The sequence below is a fragment of the Cryptosporidium muris genome, genomic scaffold, assembly GCF_000006515.1.
Source record: "Cryptosporidium muris RN66 scf_1106632373431 genomic scaffold, whole genome shotgun sequence".
In the NCBI taxonomy this organism is placed as follows: Eukaryota; Apicomplexa; class Conoidasida; order Eucoccidiorida; family Cryptosporidiidae; genus Cryptosporidium; species Cryptosporidium muris.
The window spans coordinates 150176-174206 of NW_002196573.1; the positions used below are offsets into that span (position 1 = coordinate 150176).

The 24031-nt window shown below is 31.1% G+C and overlaps 8 protein-coding genes across 8 annotated transcripts, besides 7 other annotated features; 4 read left to right on the forward strand and 4 right to left on the reverse strand.

Moving 5' to 3' along the window:
* The first annotated feature begins 376 nt into the window (after positions 1-376).
* Positions 377-427: a sequence feature (A-rich).
* Positions 428-518: 91 nt separating this feature from the next.
* Positions 519-3314, reverse strand: CMU_007690 (eukaryotic translation initiation factor 5B, putative; the record flags this gene model as incomplete). The annotated part of the gene is made up of 2 exons (XM_002140592.1): positions 519-3203; positions 3285-3314. The coding sequence occupies 2 exons, from the start codon at positions 3312-3314 to the stop codon at positions 519-521; spliced, it is 2715 nt and encodes a 904-aa protein (XP_002140628.1).
* A 318-nt stretch (positions 3315-3632) lies between these two features.
* On the forward strand, positions 3633-4151 carry CMU_007700 (60S ribosomal protein L11, putative; the record flags this gene model as incomplete). The annotated part of the gene is made up of 1 exon (XM_002140593.1): positions 3633-4151. One exon carries the CDS (start codon positions 3633-3635, stop codon positions 4149-4151), a length of 519 nt encoding a protein of 172 aa, XP_002140629.1.
* Positions 4136-4157: a sequence feature (AT_rich).
* Positions 4158-5113: 956 nt separating this feature from the next.
* On the forward strand, positions 5114-6736 carry CMU_007710 (RNA recognition motif. family protein). Its single transcript, XM_002140594.1, has one exon. It carries the CDS (start codon positions 5206-5208, stop codon positions 6118-6120), a length of 915 nt encoding a protein of 304 aa, XP_002140630.1. The 5' UTR covers positions 5114-5205; the 3' UTR covers positions 6121-6736.
* Positions 5701-5761: a microsatellite.
* Positions 5854-5903: a microsatellite.
* Positions 6737-6838: 102 nt separating the features above from the next.
* On the reverse strand, positions 6839-8419 carry CMU_007720 (uncharacterized protein; the record flags this gene model as incomplete). The annotated part of the gene is made up of 4 exons (XM_002140595.1): positions 6839-7204; positions 7270-7495; positions 7556-7604; positions 7657-8419. The coding sequence occupies 4 exons, from the start codon at positions 8417-8419 to the stop codon at positions 6839-6841; spliced, it is 1404 nt and encodes a 467-aa protein (XP_002140631.1).
* Positions 8420-8638: 219 nt separating this feature from the next.
* On the reverse strand, positions 8639-13243 carry CMU_007730 (cation channel family protein; the record flags this gene model as incomplete). The annotated part of the gene is made up of 12 exons (XM_002140596.1): positions 8639-8878; positions 8939-10932; positions 10985-11279; positions 11347-11675; positions 11732-11826; positions 11883-12004; positions 12084-12265; positions 12323-12500; positions 12565-12739; positions 12804-12954; positions 13011-13114; positions 13167-13243. 12 exons carry the CDS (start codon positions 13241-13243, stop codon positions 8639-8641), a joined length of 3942 nt encoding a protein of 1313 aa, XP_002140632.1.
* Positions 8902-8933: a sequence feature (AT_rich).
* Positions 12741-12762: a sequence feature (AT_rich).
* Positions 12808-12851: a sequence feature (AT_rich).
* A 274-nt stretch (positions 13244-13517) lies between the features above and the next one.
* On the forward strand, positions 13518-14860 carry CMU_007740 (RNA methyltransferase, RsmE family protein; the record flags this gene model as incomplete). Its single annotated transcript, XM_002140597.1, has 3 exons — positions 13518-14233; positions 14289-14526; positions 14585-14860. 3 exons carry the CDS (start codon positions 13518-13520, stop codon positions 14762-14764), a joined length of 1134 nt encoding a protein of 377 aa, XP_002140633.1. The 3' UTR covers positions 14765-14860.
* A 91-nt stretch (positions 14861-14951) lies between these two features.
* Positions 14952-15520, forward strand: CMU_007750 (uncharacterized protein; the record flags this gene model as incomplete). The annotated part of the gene is made up of 2 exons (XM_002140598.1): positions 14952-15422; positions 15479-15520. 2 exons carry the CDS (start codon positions 14952-14954, stop codon positions 15518-15520), a joined length of 513 nt encoding a protein of 170 aa, XP_002140634.1.
* A 182-nt stretch (positions 15521-15702) lies between these two features.
* Positions 15703-23826, reverse strand: CMU_007760 (uncharacterized protein; the record flags this gene model as incomplete). Its single annotated transcript, XM_002140599.1, has 1 exon — positions 15703-23826. One exon carries the CDS (start codon positions 23824-23826, stop codon positions 15703-15705), a length of 8124 nt encoding a protein of 2707 aa, XP_002140635.1.
* Positions 23827-24031: the final 205 nt, after the last annotated feature.

Genomic DNA, 24031 nt, shown 5'->3' on the forward strand with positions numbered 1-24031 from the left:
TAGTACTAAATATTGTATTAGCTAAACAAAGGATAGTAAATAGTAAATTTCAAGTGAGCAGTCTAATTACTCCCGAAGAAATAAGCCTATAATAATTAATGTGATATTCAAATCCAGTCTAAAAGGAAAATACTAGTGTTTAATATTAAAATAACTGAGTTCAACAAATATACAGAAATACCAGGTTATTCCAGCATTTCATTACTATCATTACAATGCGCCACAAGACTTAGGTCTAAACAATAGCCTTACCTTATTGAGGTATACGTCACTTGTAACATTCATATATTACTATTTAAACTTAAAAATCTCAATTAATTTATAAAGAAAACATTAAAGAGGTGTCCAAGAGATAAAACATTTACATCCTTTCTTCAAAAGAAAAGAAGAAAGAGAAGGAAGAGAGAAAAGATAAAAAATAAAAAAATTGCAATTCTTAGTTTGACTAAATTTATATTCCAAAGCAGACTGACTTGCAATTCCGAACTTTGTAAAGTTTAATATACCCTGTATAAAGTTCATGATATTCCAAACACACGCTTAAGTTGAATTACTAATTTCCAGTCCTCTTTTGAAAGATCATCTCTAAAGTGATTTTTCAAAATATCAATGGACTCTCTAGTTATACGGCTTACTAGTTTATCGTTATGATCAAAGTGTCTGCCATAAATTATATTGGTATCTGAACCAAGTGGCTGTATTTTTATAGCAACTTCTTGGCCTTTCTTGGCCTCATTTACAGTTTTCTTGTTAAATTCCACACTAGCAACTTTGCCTATCATAAGGTTATCTTTATCAGGTATGCACAAAGGTGTTCCAGGTTTGAGAATACCTTCTTCTACATATACTCCACATATAATGGGATCTCTTACATTAAAAATATATTGAGGTATAATTTTCAAAACACAAGGAAAAACAACCCTTAGAGATTTCTCTTTTCTTTTCTCTTCTTGGACATCAGTATAATACTTTGTAAACATATCACATAAATGATATATAATATTGGCTTTCATAATCTTCACACCAAGTTTCTTTGCCTCTAGTTCGGCCTCGGCTTCTACTTTAATATCAAATGCTAAGATCACAGCCATTTCTGGATGGCCTCTTTCATGCATAATTGATGCTCTCCTAACATCTAATTTATGTACAGTTCCTATATTGAGAGCAACTACCGGGATATTACACGATTTTAAATATACTAGTAAAGCCTCTAGAGAACCAAGTGTTGAAGCCATCACATAAACACCATTTCCACTCTTATCTACAGAGCGAAAAACCTCACCCATGTCTTCCATAACCTGTTCTCTTAATAATTCTATATCTTCTTCAGTAGCATTTTTAGGCACAATCATTAGTTGAGTTCCTGCCACAGCATCATCAAGGCCGTTTGCACATATCTTGACTCCCATTGATGCAGTGATACTATGATGATGAACATAATCTGACTTCACGCGCAATTCGCGCATTGGTTGTGGTGTTAGTAATGCTCTAATTGTAGTCACTATAGGAGCTGATAAACCACATACAACTATTGTATCTCCCTCATGTAGTGTACCTGATACTAGTATTACATCAATTGTTACCCCAAGTCCATCAATAGCTTTAACTTCTAAAATTGTACAGCTAAGTTCAGTTTTATTTAATTTCAAAAAATTCAGACCCATTATTTTTTGCGTTAGTTTAGCAATCAAATATATTAAATCCGGAACTCCCTCTCCAGTTATCGCACTGGTTGGAACTATAGAAACAGTACTACGTAAATCATCATTTTCCCAATAAGGACAACAATTTAATCCTTCTTCAGAAAGTTGTAGTAAAGTTTGACTTAATCTCGTCCCAAATTCATCGTTTACATAAGACTTTTGCTTATCTAATGTATCACGTATTGGTAACCATGAGCATCCAGTCCATCCATAAAGTCTATCTATCTTGTTCAGTGCAATAATAAAAGGACATTTTCTATTACGTAGTAAACCAATACTTTCTTTCGTCTGAGGTTCCAAACCATGCATAATATCTACTACTAATACAGCAATATCACAGAGAGAGGAGCCACGTGAACGTAGGTTATTAAAACTTTCATGACCTGGTGTGTCAATAAATAATAAACCAGGAATCTGCAACTCAAATTCTCTATCTACTCTCTTGATCTGTTCAGATAGCATCTCTGGAGGAAAAAAAGTAGCACCTATTTGTTGCGTTATTCCACCTGCCTCATTGTCTTGTATATTTGTTTTTCGCATTTTATCAAGTATTTTCGTCTTTCCTGTATCAACATGTCCTAGAATACAGCAAATTGGAGAACGGAACTCGCTCCTTTCAGATACATCCCCATGCACCTGTTCATTGGTACATGTCGTAAAATCCACAGCTAATCTACTATTGCCCTCATACTCAACATTAGTAGAATATGATGTAGTGTACTTAACATCCAATGAATCTGTGCCTTCATCTTGAAGGAATTCCTCCCATGTTTCAGGAATGTGTTTAGAAATCAATTCATCATCAGCTAGTCCAGTTCCATCAATAATACTAGTAACACTTGTGGTTTCATTTATAAACTCTTGAGTTTCTGGTAGCCTTCTGTATACCTTCTTTTTGCGGCTTGCCAATGTTCTTGTAGTTTCCTGCTCCTTCAGTAAAGAGGAGTCCACCTTTTGGCTTGAATTCAACAATACCCCATGTGATTGTAAGTAATGTAGATATTGTTGACGTTTCAACCGTTCATGACGCTCCTTAGCTGTAAGTAGCTTCCCCTCAGCTTTCAATTGTTCACGACGTTCCTTCTTAAGTTTCAGTTTAAGTTCTCTCTCCTCATTTCTCTTTCGAATGGCCTCTTCCTCCTGCCTTTTTCTATCTTCCTCTAATCTCCTCTCTTCCTCTTCTCGTCTTTTGGTTTCCTCCTCTGCCTCCTGAATTAATCTTAACCTTTCTGCAGCTGCGCGGGCAGCAATGCTCATAGACTTATTTTTAGAAGTGGTTCCTACATTGCTCTCTTCTGATGCACCTTGTGCCTTGGCTTGCTTCTTCTTCTGCTTCTTAAGTCTATTCTTCAGAGTTTGTAAAGAGACCTCTTCAGCTTGTTGATTCACTTCAACCTGCTTCAAAGTTGCACTGCACTCATCTTGTTGGTTCCCAGTGTTTAACTCAGCTAATAAAGAGTCCAATTCATCTAAATCACCAATTTCTGTATTGCTTACAACCTATTTAAAAAGAAAAAATAGATTTAGAAATTTACAAGAACTATCTTCAAATTAAAAAAAAACCAGCTACTTTATTCATACCTTGTTAACAGATTTCTTTTTACTATTCATTATGAATTCATAAATATAATGATTCCCACAAACCTCATAAAAAAAGCAATTCAATTATGGAAGAAAACTTGCGGCAAGTATTCAAGGCGCATTTTCCTGGAGACAACTTGTCTCAAATAATGAAATTTTAGTGGCCGGACTAGCACAAGTTTCAATAGCACTGTCTAATATGCACGTGTCTCCAACAGCATTATTGTTGAATGGCTTTTATAACTTCTTAACGTACAAACTATAACCTACTTTTTTAAGGTTTGTTTTAGAACACTTTACAATAAATCTGGACAATATTTTCTTGAAATCCATACTTCCCATAGTAAAATGTCAAACGAAACAAATCCTATGAGAAATATTAAGATTGAGAAACTGGTTATTAATATTAGTGTAGGGCAGTCAGGTGATAGATTGACACGTGCTGCTAAAGTTTTGGAACAACTAACTAATCAGAAACCAGTATTTGGACAAGCTAGATTTACTGTGCGTTCTTTTTCAATCCGTAGAGCTGAAAAGATTTCATGTTATGTTACTGTACGCGGAGAGAAAGCAGAGGAAATATTGGAGAAGGGTCTGAAAGTTAAAGAATATGAATTGAGACGAAGGAATTTTTCAGCCACTGGCAATTTTGGATTTGGTATTGATGAGCACATAGATTTAGGTATTAAATATGACCCTAGCACTGGTATTTATGGGATGGATTTTTTCGTTCAATTAGCACGTCCAGGAAACCGTGTTAGCCTAAGAAGAAAGTGTCGTACTCATATCGGTAAACATGGACGTGTTACAAAGGATGAAGCAATGAGATGGTTCCAAACTAAATATGATGGTATTATTTTAAATTAAATTAATGAGTAATCTGGTGCCAGAGTAATTTGAATATAGCTATTGTTGGTACCTTTTACAAAGACATACCTTACTTATTAGCCTACATTCACATATTAACGATTATTAAGATGCCATGAAATCTACTTCAACATCTAGGATTAGTTAGGTATATATATATCCTATGATATATACTATAAAGTTGTTAGTACTTCTTTTTTTACTTTGACTTTCTCTTCGAAATGCTCACTATACTCTGCTTGATAGTGCTATCATACTCATTAGGAAAATTATTTACTACAAAACCTCTCAGTAGAGTATTTGTAAAAGTTATATAGAAATTCAATAAGTTGCACCTTTTTCTTAGTAGTGAAGTTACTAAACAAGACGTTAAAATAATAAAAATATCTAAAGGTGTCACAATGAAATAGAATTGAGCTATACAAATATTACAAATTCCTCTGTATTTATAATATTGTATATCCTTACCAGATAAGATCAAGTAGTTTGTTATCTTTCTCTATATAAAATATGATTCAATTTATAATAAGTGGGACTTTTTGTTCCTATGAAAATAAACACCAGTAGAAAGATCCGTAGTTACACTCTTATCTATAAGTTGTCTAAATCTAAATTATTACTGATTAATTCTATTTAAACAGCTAGCTTATATTGTAAATATCATATAATTTGTCAATTTACCTAGTAGAAAATCAAAAGTGATTATTTTCTGACTTCTCAAAATGTGTTATTAAGTCAAGATTTAATTCAAAGTATCTCTTAAGAAATCAATAACTTCTACCGTTAAATTTATTTTATTATTTCATAGTTTTAAGTATAATGTCTGTTTATTCATATTTCTTTATCTAAATATGGTTCACTATTATAATTTACAATTGTATTCTACTACCTTGAAATAACCGGTAAATTCTGATGCAGTTAGCTGATTAGGACTTATGTATGTTTATTTAGCATTACCAAGAAAATTTTTTGCAAATTAGTTCTCTAAGCTACATTAAGTACTCTTAACTTTCCAGTGATAAATATTAGCTAAGGGTTAATATCAGTTATTAAGATGAATAGTTCTACTGCTAAAAGTGAATACACTGTTTTAGCTACAACCCCCAACTGTACATTATATGTAAATAACCTGAATGACCGTGTACCGACTACTGAATTAGAAAAGAACCTATTGCAAAAATTTGGGAATTTTGGGGAGATTGTAAATATTACTTGTATGAAATCTTTCTATAGACGAGGACAAGCGTGGATAACATTCAAAGATATAGAAACTGCTTCGAAAGCATTAACTGCTATTCAGGGTGTAAATATGTTCAATAAACCTATCAGAGCTGCTTTTGCTCATACAACTAGTTATGGTTCCTCAGTACCAGCAAAAAGAAACAATGGTAGACCACTAATACCTAAAGCAGTTCAGTTGAAATGTGACGGATACAAGCTATATTTATGCCAATGGTTAAAACATGTAAAATTTAATGGTACTCTGGCACATAATATAGCTGGTTCACAAGATAATGAGAAAAACTCTCCTGCATCACAAATATTGCCTCCGCCATTACCATTACCATTACCATTACCTCCACCACCACCACCACCACCACCATTACCACAACTATCAGTAGCTTCACCAATACAAACAAAGTGGGATGCAAGTGCTTTTGGAGGATCTGCTGAGTCCAGATTGCGGAGTGGTGTAAATAAAGCAGCTGTAGTTGCTGCTGCTGCAAAAGCTGCTGCTGCTGCAGTTTCTGCAAAACGGAAGTCTGATGGTATTATTGTCGGCTCACCTCCAGGGCAGTTGCTTAGACTCGATCATGAGAATACTACACTATGTAAACAAAATAGCACAGTATTTGTAGAGGATATTCATGACTCATGCACAGAAGAGATGCTTATGGACATATTTAAACTAGAAGATGGTTTTGTTGAACTACGCTTTATACCAGTAAGTTATTATAACATAAGGTAAAACAGCCTCTACTCCTAATTATTTTTACATTTTATTTGTTTATAGAATCATAATGTTGCCTTTGTAGATTTTGCTAGTGAATATCATGCTGCAAAAACAATAACAAAGCTAACTGGCCTTTCTATACTTTCAAAAGCTATAAGGCTATCTTTTTCCAAGAAAAGAACTAGCTTGTCTTGAACATCACCTCAAATTACGTCCTGTCTCATGCCACTACCGTCTTTGCCGACTAGCAAAGTGGGAAGTCACTTTATTGTATTATCTATTTCCCACTTTCTAAAGTATTAAAAAGGTGATTTTGAGGCAACATGTGTGTACAATAATGGATATTAAACTAACTGTTCAATATTGAAGTGATAGTTGCCAATATTTATAAAGGGGGGTATTAAGTGTCGAACTATATTGGCGAAGTCTACTAGCCCTCCAATATAAAAGTGGCAAGTTACCCCTATAAATTTGAAAAGTTTACCTAAACTTAATTAAGTCCACATATTGTCATGATGATATTCTTAGGACACCTACGGACATGGCTTATTGTAGCTATGCTTGAGTTCAAAGCGGTTATCCCTGTCTGAACAATATTTGGCATGTTATGTAAAAGACTATGACTATAATTTATATTGCTAGATAGTATCTGAGATGCAGTTTTAACTGCTTCAACCATGATTTGTCTGTCTGTATGAGTCTTCCACTTTATTTCTTGAAGTGTATGTATGATCTAAAATTTGTTACTACTTAGTAGAGGCTGTACTTCATCTAATTCTTTGCGTGGGGGAGATACCTCCCTCATCATTCTTTTAATTGAACTTGGGGTCAGATTTAGTTCACTAATATAGTTATCATATGGAACCTTCTGTAAAGTAGGCTTTATAGTTCTTCCTCTAGTGCGGGTTGGAGATCTTGGGTCTTTGTGTGGGCTCTCATTAGTCTGATCATTTGCTGAATATATAGCCTCATTTTCCAGATTTACCTTGGAGGGGTCTCTATATACACTTGGCTCTTTAGCTTCGGTAAACGAAGTATTCTGTATATCTAAATTAATGAGTGCATTGTCTTCCTTAGTATGGTTTAAATATGACCTTAGCTGTAGTTAATATTAGAGAGTCTCTAGCTATATTATGACAAGTTTCATTTTGTTAATAAACTTACTCTATCTATAAATTCATATAAACCTTCAGACCATATATCGCGATCACGATCAACAGTATGGAAAAAAAGGTCATGGGCTCCTGATAGATCATGATATTTTATATAAAACTTATTTCTATCAGATTTATCGGGAAGGACGATACTTATTGCTAAAAATAAGTACCCACCAAGTTTACTTCCACCCTTCAGGTACTCTCCTTCACTTATCCAGTAATCCCACTCCCATCTATCAATAAAACAACCTATTCAGTAATTTTAGTTATTTCAAATGTAATGATTAGCTTACCTATTCGGAAGTGATTCGACTGCACGGAAATAATACATTTGAGCTTTATCTATAATTATTGATAATGTACACTCAATTTTAATCTGGATAAATAAACATACCTATATCTTCTGACTCGAAGCAATAAAGATTACCCTGCAATACCTTTGAAAAAAAAGTCAACTGATCCTTCTCAGACATGTTAGCAAAGTCAATTGATATGGAATGACCTTTGATATCAGCATCTGTTTGCATATTTATCATGGCTTGAAATAAAAGAGGGGTTGTCTCCTCTATGATCATGTTAGGTGAGAGTTTGTAAAATGAGACACTTATTTTAGCAACATTTTTATATTCTTTCTGAAACGAATAAGTAACTTTTTTTGGAAATTTTGTATCAATTAAGTCACCAATTCTTATTTTACATGTTCCAATTAAGGAGTTTGAAATTCTCCCACTGTTAACTAACTCAAGTAACAGAAACTCATCTCTTTGTCTAACATGTACAAGAACCTTCTGAGAAAATATACAAATTTCGGAACTATTTGTTGTAGAACGTAATATCCATGAATTCTGTAAATCCTTCGTGACAGCTGTCTTTGTTTGTGCTTCACTACGTCCACAAGTTAGCTTAATTAGATATTTCCCAGGTTGGGGAAGATCTGTGCATTCATGGATATCTAACAACAAATTGAATTTTTCATGATGATGGCAACCAAATTTCAATGCTAGCCAACCAATGGGTGGAAATTCTGTTGGATGTGGAATATGTTTTCTAAAAAAGTAGAGTGTTCCACCTAATGCTGCACAACACACTAATCCTTCAGCTGCATCTTCAAACACAGTAGTTGACTTATATCTGAATGGATTAATGAGACTCCACATCAGAGCAATTAGCACTGATATGTTCTCTAATTAATTAGAAATATCTAATGCCTTTTATGTAAGTTTTAATTGCTTAATATTGCATTACACATCTGTACACGCACACATACTTTATAATGAAAAAGAGAAAAAAAGTATTTTGTTTTCAAGTAGATTCATACAACTCTAAATTATTTTATATTACTAATAATTACACTTTTACATACTTTTCTAGTAACTTTACAAAATATAGACGCAATCACCTAAGCTAATTTTAAAATTTGGTGGAGGGCATGGAATTATTATATGTGTTTCACAACTCAGCAAGTCAATAACTGGACTTTTGCGCATATTGTAGTCATTTCCAGTGCACTGGACTTGAGTAGGTATATGCTCTTGGTAAATACCTTCATAACTTCTTGTTTCACTAGTTAAAGGACGGTATATTGCAATAGCTAACTTTCCGTGTCGTAATAATTGCTAGTATTAAAGGGAGAAATTACAATATATTATTGAATAAAAATTAAATATAAAACTTACCGAAAAAAGAGTGTTAAAAGTTGAATGGATAAACATTAGAGGTACTTCTTCTAATCGTAAATCCCTTGATCTTTCTGTAGAGTACTTAGAGTTATTGAATGGTTGCCAAGAGGGCTGACCATCTATTAGATGATCAATCAACCTAATACTTATTGGACTTAATTCCAAAAGAGGTATTGTAAAAGTTACTATTGAGTGTATAATATCTTCTACAAAAAATTGACCACTTAGGAATTGTGGAGTATAGAGAAATTCCAATGAACTTTGCTCACTATTTATCGAGACATTACTAGCAACATTATATGCACTTGGTACTTTAGAATCTGTAAATTGATATATCAAAAGTCCAATGTCTGTTTCTTGGATATCTAAGATTATAGGTGGTAATCTTTGACGTATCATAAGTGGCGAATTTATACTTCTTTTGCAGCTTTCTGAATACACATAACAAACAGTGGCCCAAGCAGCAATGGCAAACTTGCCATATTGTATATCAATCATCTGTTTACAGTTTTCTTGTTCATATTTCGATGCTATAGAATCGAATATAATAATCCTAGAAGCATTAAGGATACCAGCCCTTCTTTGATCATCTGCATTTGTCCCATAACCAATAATATGAGCTATACTCCCTTTAAAATCTTCAAGAAATGAAGATACACTTATTTCATCTGATGCTAGTACAATGAAATTAGATGATCTCAAATTAAGTATTGTTTTTATAAGAATATCAATTCCTGTGCACCAACCAATTATTACTACAAGAGGATACTCTTTATGTATAAATACATTCAATAGAGCATCTGAATAGCTAGAAACAATTGGGATTGATCTATTACTCTTTCCAGAGCTATCATTGCAAAAATTAGTCTGCTGAGTACAAATATCATATCTTAAAGTATTATTATTTTTATACTCTTCATTAACAAAATTTCTCTCTGTACCAAATTCAGTCCATTTCTTATCTATATCTTGGTAAGAGTACAACGAATATAATTTGTTCATAGTTACAGAGTCATGATTCCCTTGTACTTGATAATCCAAATTCCCCGAAAGTTGTAAAGGCGAAGAACATAACGATGGTTTAATATCAAAATACTGTTTATCTACGGTATTAAATTTCGTAAGTTCATCCTGTTCTTTAAAAACTCTATTCATACGTTCTAATATATTAGTACTTTTAAAAGCTTCAATATTTGTGCTAAGTTCTTTAGCATTGATTGCATAATTATATCGCAAACTATTGCCAGTTGGTAATTCTATAGATGACCCCGTTACAGAGACATTTCCCTCACAGCTAGTTGAACCCATTATATTTCCTTTAAATTTGTTCAAGCTATCACTATTTCCATGTCCAAAAAGTTCTCTGATAGGTGATTGGCTACGTCTTCCTAGAGTACTGTTTGAAGTTCTATCATATTTTTTGAAAGGTTCTAGTTTTTCAGCTTTTTTGACTAATTTATCACTTGAGGAAAGAACTAGCCCTAAATAATTAGATCTATCACCTAGACTATTGGAATTCTCACCAATTATATATAAATGAGGATTCAAATATACTTGGCTCATATTTGGACAATATATACCAATTAAAATAATCCCAAAATACTTATATATATGTCTAATAAATACACTTATAGGATAACCATGGAAAGATACAGGGAATTGCAATGTATAAACTTTGAAATGCAAACCTCTCCATCTACATTGCCAATCCAGTGGACTAATTGCTGACCTATCAGGCTTGCTTAATAACTGTGTATATTGTGGGGGGTCTTGTATTTTTTTTAACATAGGCTCATTTCTTGGAATTAATAAATGCACCAATAAAGATAGAAATCCAGGACAATTTCCAAGTGATTTTCCAAGAAATCTCATCTTCATTGCTTCAGTAGAAATAACACCTAGACCACCAATGTTAAATGTCATTAGTGCTAGCTGAGAAGATCTAAATACTAAAAATAACTTCTCTTTTATTCCTGAAAGTTTTAGCAAACCTGATAAAGTTCAAATGAGTTTCCTGTATATAGTAATTTTTTAAAAACTTACATAAGGTAGAAATAAGTGCATCGAAATCTCCATTTTGTTTTTCAGTCTTATTCTTTAAGCTGTAGATATTTTCTATACCTTCACCATAAAGGATCACCATTGAACAACGGAATAGTACTGAACTTATAGTAGAATTAAAAGTTCCATGTTTGATAAATATTCTTATATAACGCCTCTGTTGTGATATTTTAACAACCATTTGATATTCACTGACACTTCTAGGAGTAATGACCATAATTGAACGAAATTTTCTTTTTTTTTGTTGTGAGAGATATATACTGGTATATAATAATTGCTAAAAAAAGGAAAAGTTGTGTATTTATCTCTTTTCATGGAAATAAAATAAAAGATAAAGGACTTACTTTCGGTGGTATAGGTCCTATAATACATAGAAATCTATCATTCTTCTTAATAAATGAACCAACTGAAAGTGATGGAGCATTCAATGCCTCTTTCAAACGTTGAAATTCTTGAGGTAGTAAAACCAATGTAAGTGTAATCATTACAATAGTAACTAATCTTCCCTCTCTTGTCTGAGGTGCAAAGTCACCATATCCAACAGTACCAATTGTAACAACCGAATAATAGAAGAAATCAAATAGTGTAGAGTAATTTTTCGGTGCTGGAGACTCAATTGTAAATATAGCCCCAGCATAAGTTAGAAGAATTGTTGAAGCACCTGCAAAAATACCTATATTTTATGAGAGATAGCCAACTATTTAAGCTAATATTACATTATAAATTTACCTATTATACGTCTTTTAACTGCAGATATTCTTGGAAAAATTGTATCTAACACTGTCTCAGTTCTAAATAGACGAAGAAATCTTAGCCATCCAAATCTACTAAAAAAATAGTATCTTATTCCCTTTTGGAAATTTCTTAGGTTGAAACTTACAATAATAGCCAACTTTGACTAGACTCATATAAAGGGCTAATATTTATGATTAATAACAAAAATGGAGGCAATGATAAAAAGTCTATTATTTGATAGAAACTGAAAATATATCGGATTGTGCTCTCCTTTTTATACCATGTTGCTACTAACCCTAAAAAGTAAAAGTAAATATCTGATACTTTTAATTATGTATTAGTGAACTTTTTGAAGTAAGTTACCTATTATATAATCATAGGAAAGCATCCACAAGAATGTTGACTCAAAAAAGTAATAAAATTCAGGTACATTCTGAAAATTCCAAGAGTCTATATTTTTTGCTCTATACATTCTTGTTGTAGCCCAAATGTAGACGCTTGACCATAACATTGATTTAACAATTAAACCTGAAAAAGAACAAGATAGAAACAATACTCTTATCAAGATTCTTTAAAAAATCATACCTGTCTGATATGCAGGAGTCTGAGTTTGGTACAAACAGAAATCAATTGCACTTTTAATAAATTTTGTACTATTATTGATGATCTGATTTATACTTGGATATTTCGACTTCTCATTGCATTGTATATCACTGTTCTTAATTGATGAAAATTGACCCATATAATACTTTGATGCCATTTTCTACAATAAGGCAATAATATATTTATCTATAGAACTTTGTCAACCGAATTATATCTAAACTTACTTGCTTCTGAACTTTAGGTATTGCTGCAACCCAGTCATCAGAAGCTGCTTTAGGAATACTAGGACAATGCTCTAATGCATAATCGAAAACACTAGACCTCCATTCATTTCCAGAGAGACTGCTTTTAGCTGCATTAAATATATCAGATGTAGATACCAATTCATTGGAATGTTCACTTTTAAAAAATAAAAATAAATTGAAGTTATTCATTTTGGGTAAAGTTTCATTATTAAACTTACTTGGATATTTTATTTATACAAGAAATTTTTTTTTTTAATTTATATAATGTTCTTTTTAATGAGGAAAATAAAACTTTCCAACTATAGCTTGTTGGCGTGACAAACTGTTCGACAGCAAAATATAGCAGAATAAATAATCCACTATTAATACCTGTAAATAAAGCTAACAAATAGTTTACAATTTAAAGATAAGCATACCATACATACCTATTGCAACAATTCCCGGTAGTGAGTATGATTGATTCAATACAATCACTGCAGTTGATAAAATAAAAACACTATAGCCTAGTGTGAAAGTTGTTCCTAGTAATCTGATAATACGCAAATAAATATTAGATCTCTTCACTTATAGACTTGACTTACCTTTTGATATTAATGATCCTATAATCACCATCCTTTGTAATTGTGAAAGTTTCATTATAGAAATGTTTTTCTCCCATAATAGAAGTTGGTGGTAATTTTGGTACAAGTGAGAGGTAATTATGGACAGTTCTAAAATATATAGCTCACAAAGTATATTTATTATAAATGAAATAACTTGAGAAAAATAAAGTATCATGTAGATTTATATTTAGTTTTAACTTATTATAACTTTAATAAAACTAGTGCTACAATAATTTTCAGATGGCAAATATGCATACTATTTAGAGCGCTCATATGCAATAATATTACTGGAGCCAAGTACTAGAAGTTTAGTAAATCTTGACTAAGAAGATGAACCTAATTATAATTAATCCCGAAGATATTAATGAAGATATGGAAGTATTACTTTCAAAGAGACAATCTAGCCATTGTGTAATTGTATTAGGAGTTTCTTTAGGTTCAAAGGTGTTTGTAGGGGTAAAAAATTCTGGACGTGGAACTGCGACTGTTATAAAAGTAAGTGAAGAGTTTTGCAATAATACAAGTACAAATAGAAAGTTAACTGAAGTAAATAAGTATTCTAAAGAATTTAACTATAAAGATAATGACGATAAAACCGAAATATTTATGGTTACAGATGAAATTATATATAGAGATAATGTGTCAGCTAAAGATAACTATTTAAATAAACCTATTATGAAACCTAAGAGAAGAAATATATTTCAGATAAATAGCAATAAACATATTTCATACAGCGTAGTAGTTCGTCTTGATAGCCCATTTCACAAAGATGAGTATACAGGTGATTTTCCTGTTATTGACCTACTTGTAGCGCTTCCAAGGCCAAAAGTGTTTGATAAAGTCTTGCAGTATGCAGCATCTATTGGAGTTGGTAGAATAATTTTTGTTTGCACAAACAAATCTGAGAAATCGTATTTGAATTCATCAAAGCTTCATAGAGAATCTATTCATCATAGTATTCAACTTGGATTAGAACAAGCATGTAATACACTCTTCCCTGAAGTTTATCTTTATGCATCATGGAACTCTTGTCTAAAATATCTAAGGTAAGATAAAGAAAGTTCATTATGAAGCGACAAGATTATTGAATTTTTGTTTAAGGGATGATTTTCTTGATAAAAATACAATGTTAGGCATTATTGCTGATAACAAAAGTAGTACAATTATATCGGATGTAGGACTTCAAAGACATACTGGTTCTGCAATTATTGCAGTAGGGCCAGAAGGTGGATGGAGTCAAAGTGAAATTGGCGACTTAATTGGTTTAGGTTTCAAATCTTGCAGTATTGGGTCACGTGTGTTGAAAGTTGAGGCTGCAATGATTGCTTTGTGTTCTCAGGTATGTAATTGCTAGTAAGTACCTTTGTTTCTTACATTACAAATAAATCACATTTTAGGTCGAGCTACTTTTAAGAGATAAAACTATTCGTAATGGGATTGAATCTGCAAGTAGGTCCTCGTGTTGGCCTAAATTCCAAAACAAGCCGGGTAATTTAAGATGGTTTCCTCATTGTTACTTATTTTCCTTATTTATCAATTCTTTTTTCAGGACTTTTAATATTGCCAACTCGCAGTAAAAAGTGAAACTGTGCGTACTAAAGTTGTTGAAATATAATTAGTAGGCAGTCTGTACATTATAGTGATTTTTTTTTTTATTGATTAGTTATAACAAAAGCAAATATCACACTATGTCCGCCAAAATATCCCAAATATTCTTACTTTTTTATATTATACAACATTTATGTTATATCGACTTTTCACTATATGTCACAACTTGATAATACATTTCTACCTGATACTCCCCGAAATCTAGCTGATATAGATGGACGAAACAATAGTGGATTAGGTGATCAATATGGGGATCGAGATATATGTACTGATTTATTACTAAAGCTCCAGAGAACTGAAGAACGAGATATTTCAGTCTTACAAGAAGAGTTATATAAAGATGAAACAAAAGAAAATTATAAATCAAACACCTTATTTAGTGAGCAGACACCAAACAGGACAGATTCAGTACTAATTAAAAGATCATCGCTTATTAATAAAGATATATTGAAAAGTAAAAATAACTGTTTTGTTTGTAATTCGGAATTTCCTGAGGAATTTGTCCCAGATAGTGATGTTAGATATTACTCACCGGATATTACAAAGAAAAATAAGAAAAAGCATGATAATCACTTTATACCTAACTTGCCTACTATTAAAAGTGGTTATTCCAAATATTTTCCTGTTGTATGTCTACAAAACTGCAATCAAGTAAATTTAAGAGATAAAATCTCATGTAGCAGTTCAGACAACCAAGATTATCACCCTATTCACAGTATACCTAGTAAAAGAAAGACACATATAAATATTTCAAGTTTAATATGGATATCAGTTGTCAACATAACTCATTTGTTCAAAGAGTTTTTTTTGTACGAGCTCCCAATTTCACTAATTTTATACAGCATCGCTTTCCTGTTGCTTTCCAAACAATAAAATTTTAGTTTGATAGATAATTGCGATATCTCAATTACTCAAATGTATCATCTTTAATTTTTTGGATAAATATCTTAATTTGTTCTTTGCATGTAGAATTACAAATTCTGTCTATTAATGCCATATATGGCATCTCTTCTACTTTTCTTCTATTGGTTGTTTCCTTTTCAAAAATCCAATTATTGATTGTATCGACTATCAGGGTATCTAAATCACTTTCTGGTATCCAATTCTTCATTTTATCTATAAATTCAAGCAAATCCATGTGTCTATCCTTGTTACTAATATGATATTTAGTAACCAGGGTTAGTAGTTCCAAAGGTGGAAGCTCAAGCATTCTTATACTTCTAAACCCAAGTCCAAATTCACCATTTAAAAATATTTCCACTATTGTATCTTTTCTATGATCATAAAATGGACTTAAAATAGAGCTCTTAGCACTGATTCTAGGAAGAGTTTTTATAATAGATGTTTGTAAACCAATAAGTCCTAAAATACGTGATATACAGCTTGAAGACAAACCACCCCATGATGTTAGATTTATTTTTGAAACATTGATATCACAAATTGATGTTATCATGATTTTTGAGATGAAAATATTGTTAATATTGGGTCTGTTTTTGGTGCTTAAGTCAGACTCTTTTTTTAAAAAAAGAGAGTTATTTTTTTTATTTTTTGTTGTTATTATACTCTTTGACCTGCGTCTCAATGAACATAGTGCTGAAGAGAAGTGATCTGTTGCAGCTTCAAGATAACCAATTCTTGCATCTAATTCAATATGGTTAACTTGAGATAGATGAACTGCTAGTGCTCCTGCTAGTGCATGAGGCTGATCACCTAAATTATCATTTGAAACAAGTATTTGATACAAAGTTTCTAATGCCCCATGTTTTGCTAAGTATTTTTGAATTATTTGATTGCAACGCCTTGCAATAGTTGCAGCACGAGACCCACCGAAAGGTATAGCGTCACTAATACTAGATCTGAGAACCATCAATTGATTGGTTTCATGTGCTTTCCTTACTACTAAATTGCAAAATATCTCATCAAATGATAAAATTGCATAATTTGGTCCCATTCTAAGTTTACTATTTTGATTCTCACTTAGCACTGATCTAGACTTATGACACAAATCAAAGCACCAACGTAAAATATAAACCATGACTTCCCACCAACAACTTAATCTAGCTAACGATTTTATTACAAATTCGTGATGTGTATTCCCATATAAAACAATTGTACTGATGAAATTGTACCTATTGACTAAGTGAACATTTGTTTGTAAACAAAAGGATCCCATAATTGACTGTGGGAAACAGCATACTTTACTAGAATGATTTTTGTTTGAGGGAAATACTGACAGAGCCTTTTCTTTAACTAATTTCATTACATGCTCCAATAAAAAAGTTGTATGAGGATTAAAATGTGCATAGTGTTCATTATTAATAATAATATCCTTACTTCTTACTATGTTATTTATCCAATGAGGCAACTTAATAGGTGTAGTATTCATTAATTTTTTGGGTATAATCTTTTGTTGTAATAGTACTTGGCCAAATAATTCTGTTATACGAGATCCAATTACATCATCAAAACTATAAATAATAAATTTCAAAGGTAGAAAGTGATCTTGAGTGTGTTTTATACTATCTTTTTTTTGAATAATATTTGATGAAGCTAACCCAATGAATAAATTCAATATTGAGATATTCAATAAACTTGGTGTAGTAAGAAGACTGATTTCTAAAAAGTTTAATCCATCCCTTTCCCAACTAACTTTTGGTACCTCTACAGAACAGAATACTTCCCAATATTTCTGATATATATTTATTATTATATCGTTGCGTGATTGCAGTGATGTATTAATGCTTTTATTAATTAAACTTTTAGAGTTATTAAATCTATCACCTTCAAATTGAGAAAGTAAAGTAGAAATAGCTTTTCTAACATCCACTAAATTATATGTATTTCTAGCTGAGCTCATTTTTTCAGATTCATCTATATCAATTGTTGCATTATCATTTTTAATCAAGTGTTTTTTTGGTAGATCACAAATCCTATAAGCTTCAGCTTTTGTTAATTCCCTGACAAAGATATCTGCAAAATCGAGTTGATCCATAGATAAAAGGTATTCTACAAGGTTATTTCTTTTGAAACTAGTAATATCATCAATAGAAAATGGGATTTCAGGGAACATTGCCCATAAATCATATAGAAAAGGTAATCCATTTAAAGCGATTTGGAATCTTTTTGCTCCTATATTTACAAGACCCCATTGTAAGAGTAGTTTTAGAGAATTCCATAATATTCTGAAAATTGCAAAGTTATCATTGTTAAGTGTATTTTGTTTTATCTCAAAGCTGATAATCTTTTTTGGAAAAGAATAAGCTAAGAAGTCTTTATGAAGATCTATATCTTTATTTTTGCTGAACAAGTTCATCTTTGTCCATTTAAATTTGGAGTATGGAGAAAGTGGTTCTGGGAAATTTTGATCAGTACCTCCACTACATATACTCATTTCAAATGGGTTTGAATGTTGACAGCAAAAGTGAGTAAAACACCTATTAAAATGCCCTCTTTTAACTATATTATATAGTTTAATTGATATTTGATCCGCTACTTCAAATAAAAAGTTAAATACCTCAGTCTTTGGTGACTTAGATAGAATATTCAATGCAAATTGAGTGTCATAATCTTCAATACCTGCAACACATAGCTTTGAATCTGCAGAATTATTTTTAAAATTTATTGGAAATATCTCACTACAAATTTCTACGTTGGCACTCCCAAAAATTGCAAAAGCTTCGAAAGTTTTCATATAATCCGTATCTAATCTTCCAATAAGTCCAAAAGAACTCTTTATATAGTCAAAAAATAATTTTTGTACACTTGATGCATGGCCTGCTTCTCTTATAACTAGTTCAATAAGATCAATTCTTTTATATTTTAGTACCTTTATTAAAACATAAAATGGACAGTAAATCTCTTTGTTATTATCTTCCTCACTTAAACCTTGAAGTAAATTTAATGAAAGTGATATTGTCTTAAGTACATCTAATTGTTTTTGATTTAAGTTTAAACTTTCGTGTGTACTTATCAAGGAGTTTATAATAAGTGACTTGTCCTCAATACTTCTGAGAGAATTAAATAATATTACGCTATATTTCCATCCTGGAAGTGAACGACTAGTTGATATCTTGTAAATACTGTAATTTCTTATCTCACTTATTTCATATATATCCTGACCTAAGTGAATTGCACCTTTAAAAATCTCAATTAACTCCGATATTTCCATTGAATTGAATATATCTTCTTTTTCTTGAAAGAATAGTAGATAGTTTTCTAACAAATCCTTTATTATCCCATTAATCTCATTGTATTGTACTTTATTCTCGTGATTTATAGACAAAATAGTATCAATTATTACAGAAGCAGAGTGAAATAAGTTTTTTTTCATAGCGAAATTAAGAATGTTAAAAATACCATTTATTGTTTCACATTCCATTAGTACAGATTTCCAGGATTCCCACTGGCCATTGCTATTTATTGAAATTTCATGATAGGCATTTATGCATATCTTAGTGTACTCTAGCTTTGACAATAAAGTCGAGTTTGGGTTAACATCTATATCAGTAAATTCGCCAAGTGATTTTTGAAGTAGTTCGCTTTTAATATTTCTTGAACAAAGTTCAATCAAATCCATTAATAGTTCTATATCCCATTTCTTCCATAACTTTGTTATATAAAAAAACATTTTTTTAGAATCCTTTATTGATGCCACAAATTTATGCAAAGTATCAGAACTTAAACTAGGAATACTAATGTCTCTATCCAGAACAAATATTATAAAATTCTGTATTATGACTTGTTCAAGAAAATTTAGATTAAAATGCTTTTTCATTTGAGCATCATATGCAAAATTATTAGAGATAAACTCCTGAATATATTTTATGGCTTCAGAGTATTCAGAATTCCTTAATAGATAATCAATAGCCAAAATTATTAGAAATCGATATTCAAGATTTCTATTGTCATAAATTATAGATAGAGGAATTTTACTATTTGAAAATATTTCTTGTTTGTTAATTGTAGCATTACAATTGATCTTCTTCAATATATCTAATTTTTCTATTCTAAATTCAAGTAGTTCTCTAATTATTTCGAAACAAATAGGTAGTGAGCTAGAAATAATATTTAGAGCACATTTCCATATGGTATAGCCTTCATCAATATCAAAAAAGAATATTTCATAGGCTGTTAAAAATATTGATAAATTAGATGAATAAAGGTCTTTAAATATGTAGTTAAATTCCTTCTCTGCTATACTTGCATTTTGACTTAAAGAATAATATTTTAGATAGTCACTTACACTTGGGGTAAAAGATAGTATAGTGGTAAATAAATCTAAATTCATAATTTTAGCCAATTCTCTACTTTCATCATATAGTTTTAATTCAAAGAATGTGTGATAAATAATATCTTCAGGAGAAATTGCTAATATTGGCCATATTTTATTGTGTTCATTTGGCCCAAAAATGATCTTCAAGATATTATAAATATAATCTAATACAGTGAGCAAGAAATTAGATGAAGTATTATCATCTTTAAGTGCATTAATACTCTGTTTTAGTAGTTCAATAATTGATGTAAAGTGTTCAGTAGGTAACTGGCTTATGTCATCAGAATTTTTCTTAGTTATTTTTCCAAGAGATTGAACTAAAGTTGATGTTATTTCACGTTTACTTAGCATTCTATCCAAGTGTGTGCGAATCATAGATGGTTGAAGTGGTAATGTATGAATTTCCATCATATACATAGTTAGTGAATCAATAGTTGGTGATTCCAGAAATATAAGTAGACGATCTAGGGTTACTGATATAGTACTTAAGTACTCATTATCCAATACTTCGCAGTACTTTTGTACTATATTTTTTGAGAGTTGTAATAAATTATTTGAGGTCTCATAAGAATTTGTATTGGCATTGGATATTACATAGTCCATCAATATATAAAGCTTATATATGTTTGGATGGTATCTCATTAACCATCCTATCTCCATATCATCTACATAACAGATCTTTTGGAACTGTTTTAACCAAGCATCCATTTGTTCCATTGGTTGAGTTATATCTACGGAAACGAACTCACTTTCACTAAACTCATGACCTAAATTTAAGTATTCAAGTATTGAGTGGAATGTGTAAAAACTGGGAAATGAAAAATCAGTCTCTAGTAATTTCTGGAAAATAATGCTATCAAAGAGTAGTGGTAAAAAGGTATATCCATCATTTGAAAGAAATTGAATTTTATGAATGGCACCTTCATAATCATTAATAAATATTAGTTTCAATGCTAAAGAGTGGTTATTTAACAAATCTTCCATATTCCAAGATGTAATATTGTCTTCACATTCCTCTGTTGATAAGTCCAAAATCCCCAAAGTAACTTCATAGTTCATAGCTCTACAGAACCATGGAGAGTTGTAGTATACCTTCCTATTCTTCACTCTTTTTCTTTCTAGTTCAACAAATGATCCAATCTTAGTTGTAGGATAAATATCAATTGCATCTATTTTGAAATTTATATCCAATACTTCTCTAAACCACCAACTAAAAATATGACTTGAAATATCCTGACTTGCAAAATTAGGACTCAAGTCTACAAAACTCGTAAATAGTTTAAACTCTAAAAGATAGGAAAGTCTGCACATTATTTCATTATTTACGTGTAATATTATTGATAAGCCATTAAAGTTTTGTGTCCAAGTAGTTAAGTAATATATTATACAACTTACAGTATCCAGATTAAGAAAGGGATCCATCAATATATCATTAGTATTGTTCTGATCTACTTTATAAAAGGGCAATATAATAAAACACCATAGGAACTGTGCTAGGTATTTGCTTGATTTCAAGCTGTCTATTTTTAATGAGGCCTCCTCTAATGTAGATACAATTTTTCTGTTACTACATTTGTTGCTTAGATCAAGACTAATTTGGTAAATTAATATATAACATCGCAATAGGTCCCTGATATCAAACCAATTTTTGTCATACTCTTCATTTAAAAGGCCTACATCAATAAACCTTGAAATAAGATGTTCAAACTCTTTCCACTTTTTGAATGATCTCATTGAATTATTTTGAATATTAATTTGCATGAGATATTCTATAACACAGTGTTCTTTGGATAAATAGGTGTATATTTCATCTGCTTTATCAAGTAGTGCCGAATTTACTTCTAAAGAATTCTCTGCTATCCATAATGCAACAGCTAATCGTGTATATCTTGCATCTAATTCAGTATTTAATTTCATATCTCCACAAGAATACATACTTTCATTAAGCCTATAGGGTATCCATAATTTTTTTAGTATTTCCCAGTTTACTTGTAAGTTATCGCTCCATATTAAGTGTATTGCTAGGGAACGGAAGTGAGGAAAACAAGCTAATACTTTATTTGTTATGTTTAGTCTAGTAAAAATACTATTGAAGTCTGTATATTCATATATTTTGTTGCTCTCAAGAATAATTTCCAAAGGTACTTCAAGAGCGTGTCTTTGAGAGATATTAATCCAATTCCAGTATTTGACCCAAAAGTAATAATCATCTTTAGAGAGACTTAATATAGTAAAAGTATCTGAGTTTTCCCCATTTAAAAGAGGATTAATAAAAGTAGAGGAGAGAAACTTCGAATAATCGAAAATTCCCACTTTTGTATTTTCAGTACAATGAAAAAACCATACATTTTCACATATGACCAAAATTTCCATAAGTATTTCCGATTGTACATTGTTTAAAATATTTGAAATGCAATTTTGTTTACCATTCTCAAAACTTTGCATAAACTTTCTGTAAAATTCACCGTTACTTGAGTCAATTGACTCAATACACTTGTGTATTGAAGACTGAAAATATTTGCAAATAGTAACAATGTATTTTATTAGTTCTAATGAAGTAATTTTCTTGTAATATCTCATCTTTTCTGAAAATCTGACAGCATCTTCCATACAATTTACAATTAAATCTTTATTTTCACTTAAAAATAGTTTAAAAATCAAATCACCAAATTCAATCTGGCAAAAATTACTGATTATGCAACATATTACGAGTAGAATTACTATATTTATTGCAGGATGTTCCTCTGATTTTAAAGCTGTAATATCTATATCATGTTTAAAGCTGAATTCATTAAAAGTCTGCAACAATAGAAAATCAGTAAAGTATTCCAAGTATTGCAATTCTAAATTTTTCAAATACAGAAAGATGGTATTATAAAAGTGGGATTCAAGATTGTTACATACTGTATCCATTGACAATATTGCTTTTAAGCAGCATGATATAAAAATCCATTGCATTTTGATTCTACAAATTTTTGTAATTCTTTCTATAGTAAAGTATAAATTGGAATTTTCTAGATATTTTGTTCCAATATTATAAAACTTGAATTTTAAACAGTTTAATAGAGAACACCCCAATCTAGGTAACAAATAAGTAATTGATACTAATTGATTAACTGTGTCTTTGCTTAATATTTGGAAGTATCCAGAATCATATTCCGAAAGTTTTTTGTTATATTCCGAAATCTCAGATTTTAAGTCAATTATATACGATGGGTAACGGTTTAATAATAGGGGAAGGGATTTATTTCTAGGTAATACACTTAAAGTTGGTATGTATATAGTACTAGGTAATTCATGGAAATCTTCGGTAATATTTATGAGACTATATAACAGCCGGATTTCCTTTATGCTATTAGGTAATATATTTTCATTAGGGCAATCAAGTAGTATTTGGGCCAATATAACATTGAATTCAAGCTGCCTGAATATCCATTCAGGGAAGCTATTCTTGCAGGTAGAAATATTGTAGAACTCTGTCAAGCATAGTAATCCTAAGTGAGCCGACGAAGGTACTGAGACCGATAATTGCCAGTCTGGTGGGGGACCATAGAGTATTATACACTTTATTAGATCAGATGCTTTTTTTGGATTAGATAAAGCGAGATGCTTTATAATTGCACGAGCTAGTTCAAATTGTCCTATTGAAAGATAGTTACATGCTAGCGTGAAGAGTAAGCTATCTTGATTGTCTTCTAAAAATGAAAATAAATTATAAGAACTAGAGTCATTAAGATTCCATTCTCTATGACTTAGCATCACAAAAATAATTATAGCTTATAATGTAACTACAGACTTGTTAGTTCCCTTAACATCTTGCCTTCAGCTAGAATGTGCCTGTAGTTTAACCGCGTTTGCATAGAACTAATACATTTGCTTATCTATTTCCATTGCAAGTAAATCAACGTATATCTTTAAAGTAGTAACTCACAATGGTAATATATTCAGGTACAGTATTATTAAA

Bases quoted from the DNA above. Each gene is read 5' to 3' on its own strand.
- CMU_007710 (XM_002140594.1), top strand. From the start codon at position 5,206: ATGAATAGTTCTACTGCTAAAAGTGAATACACTGTTTTAGCTACAACC.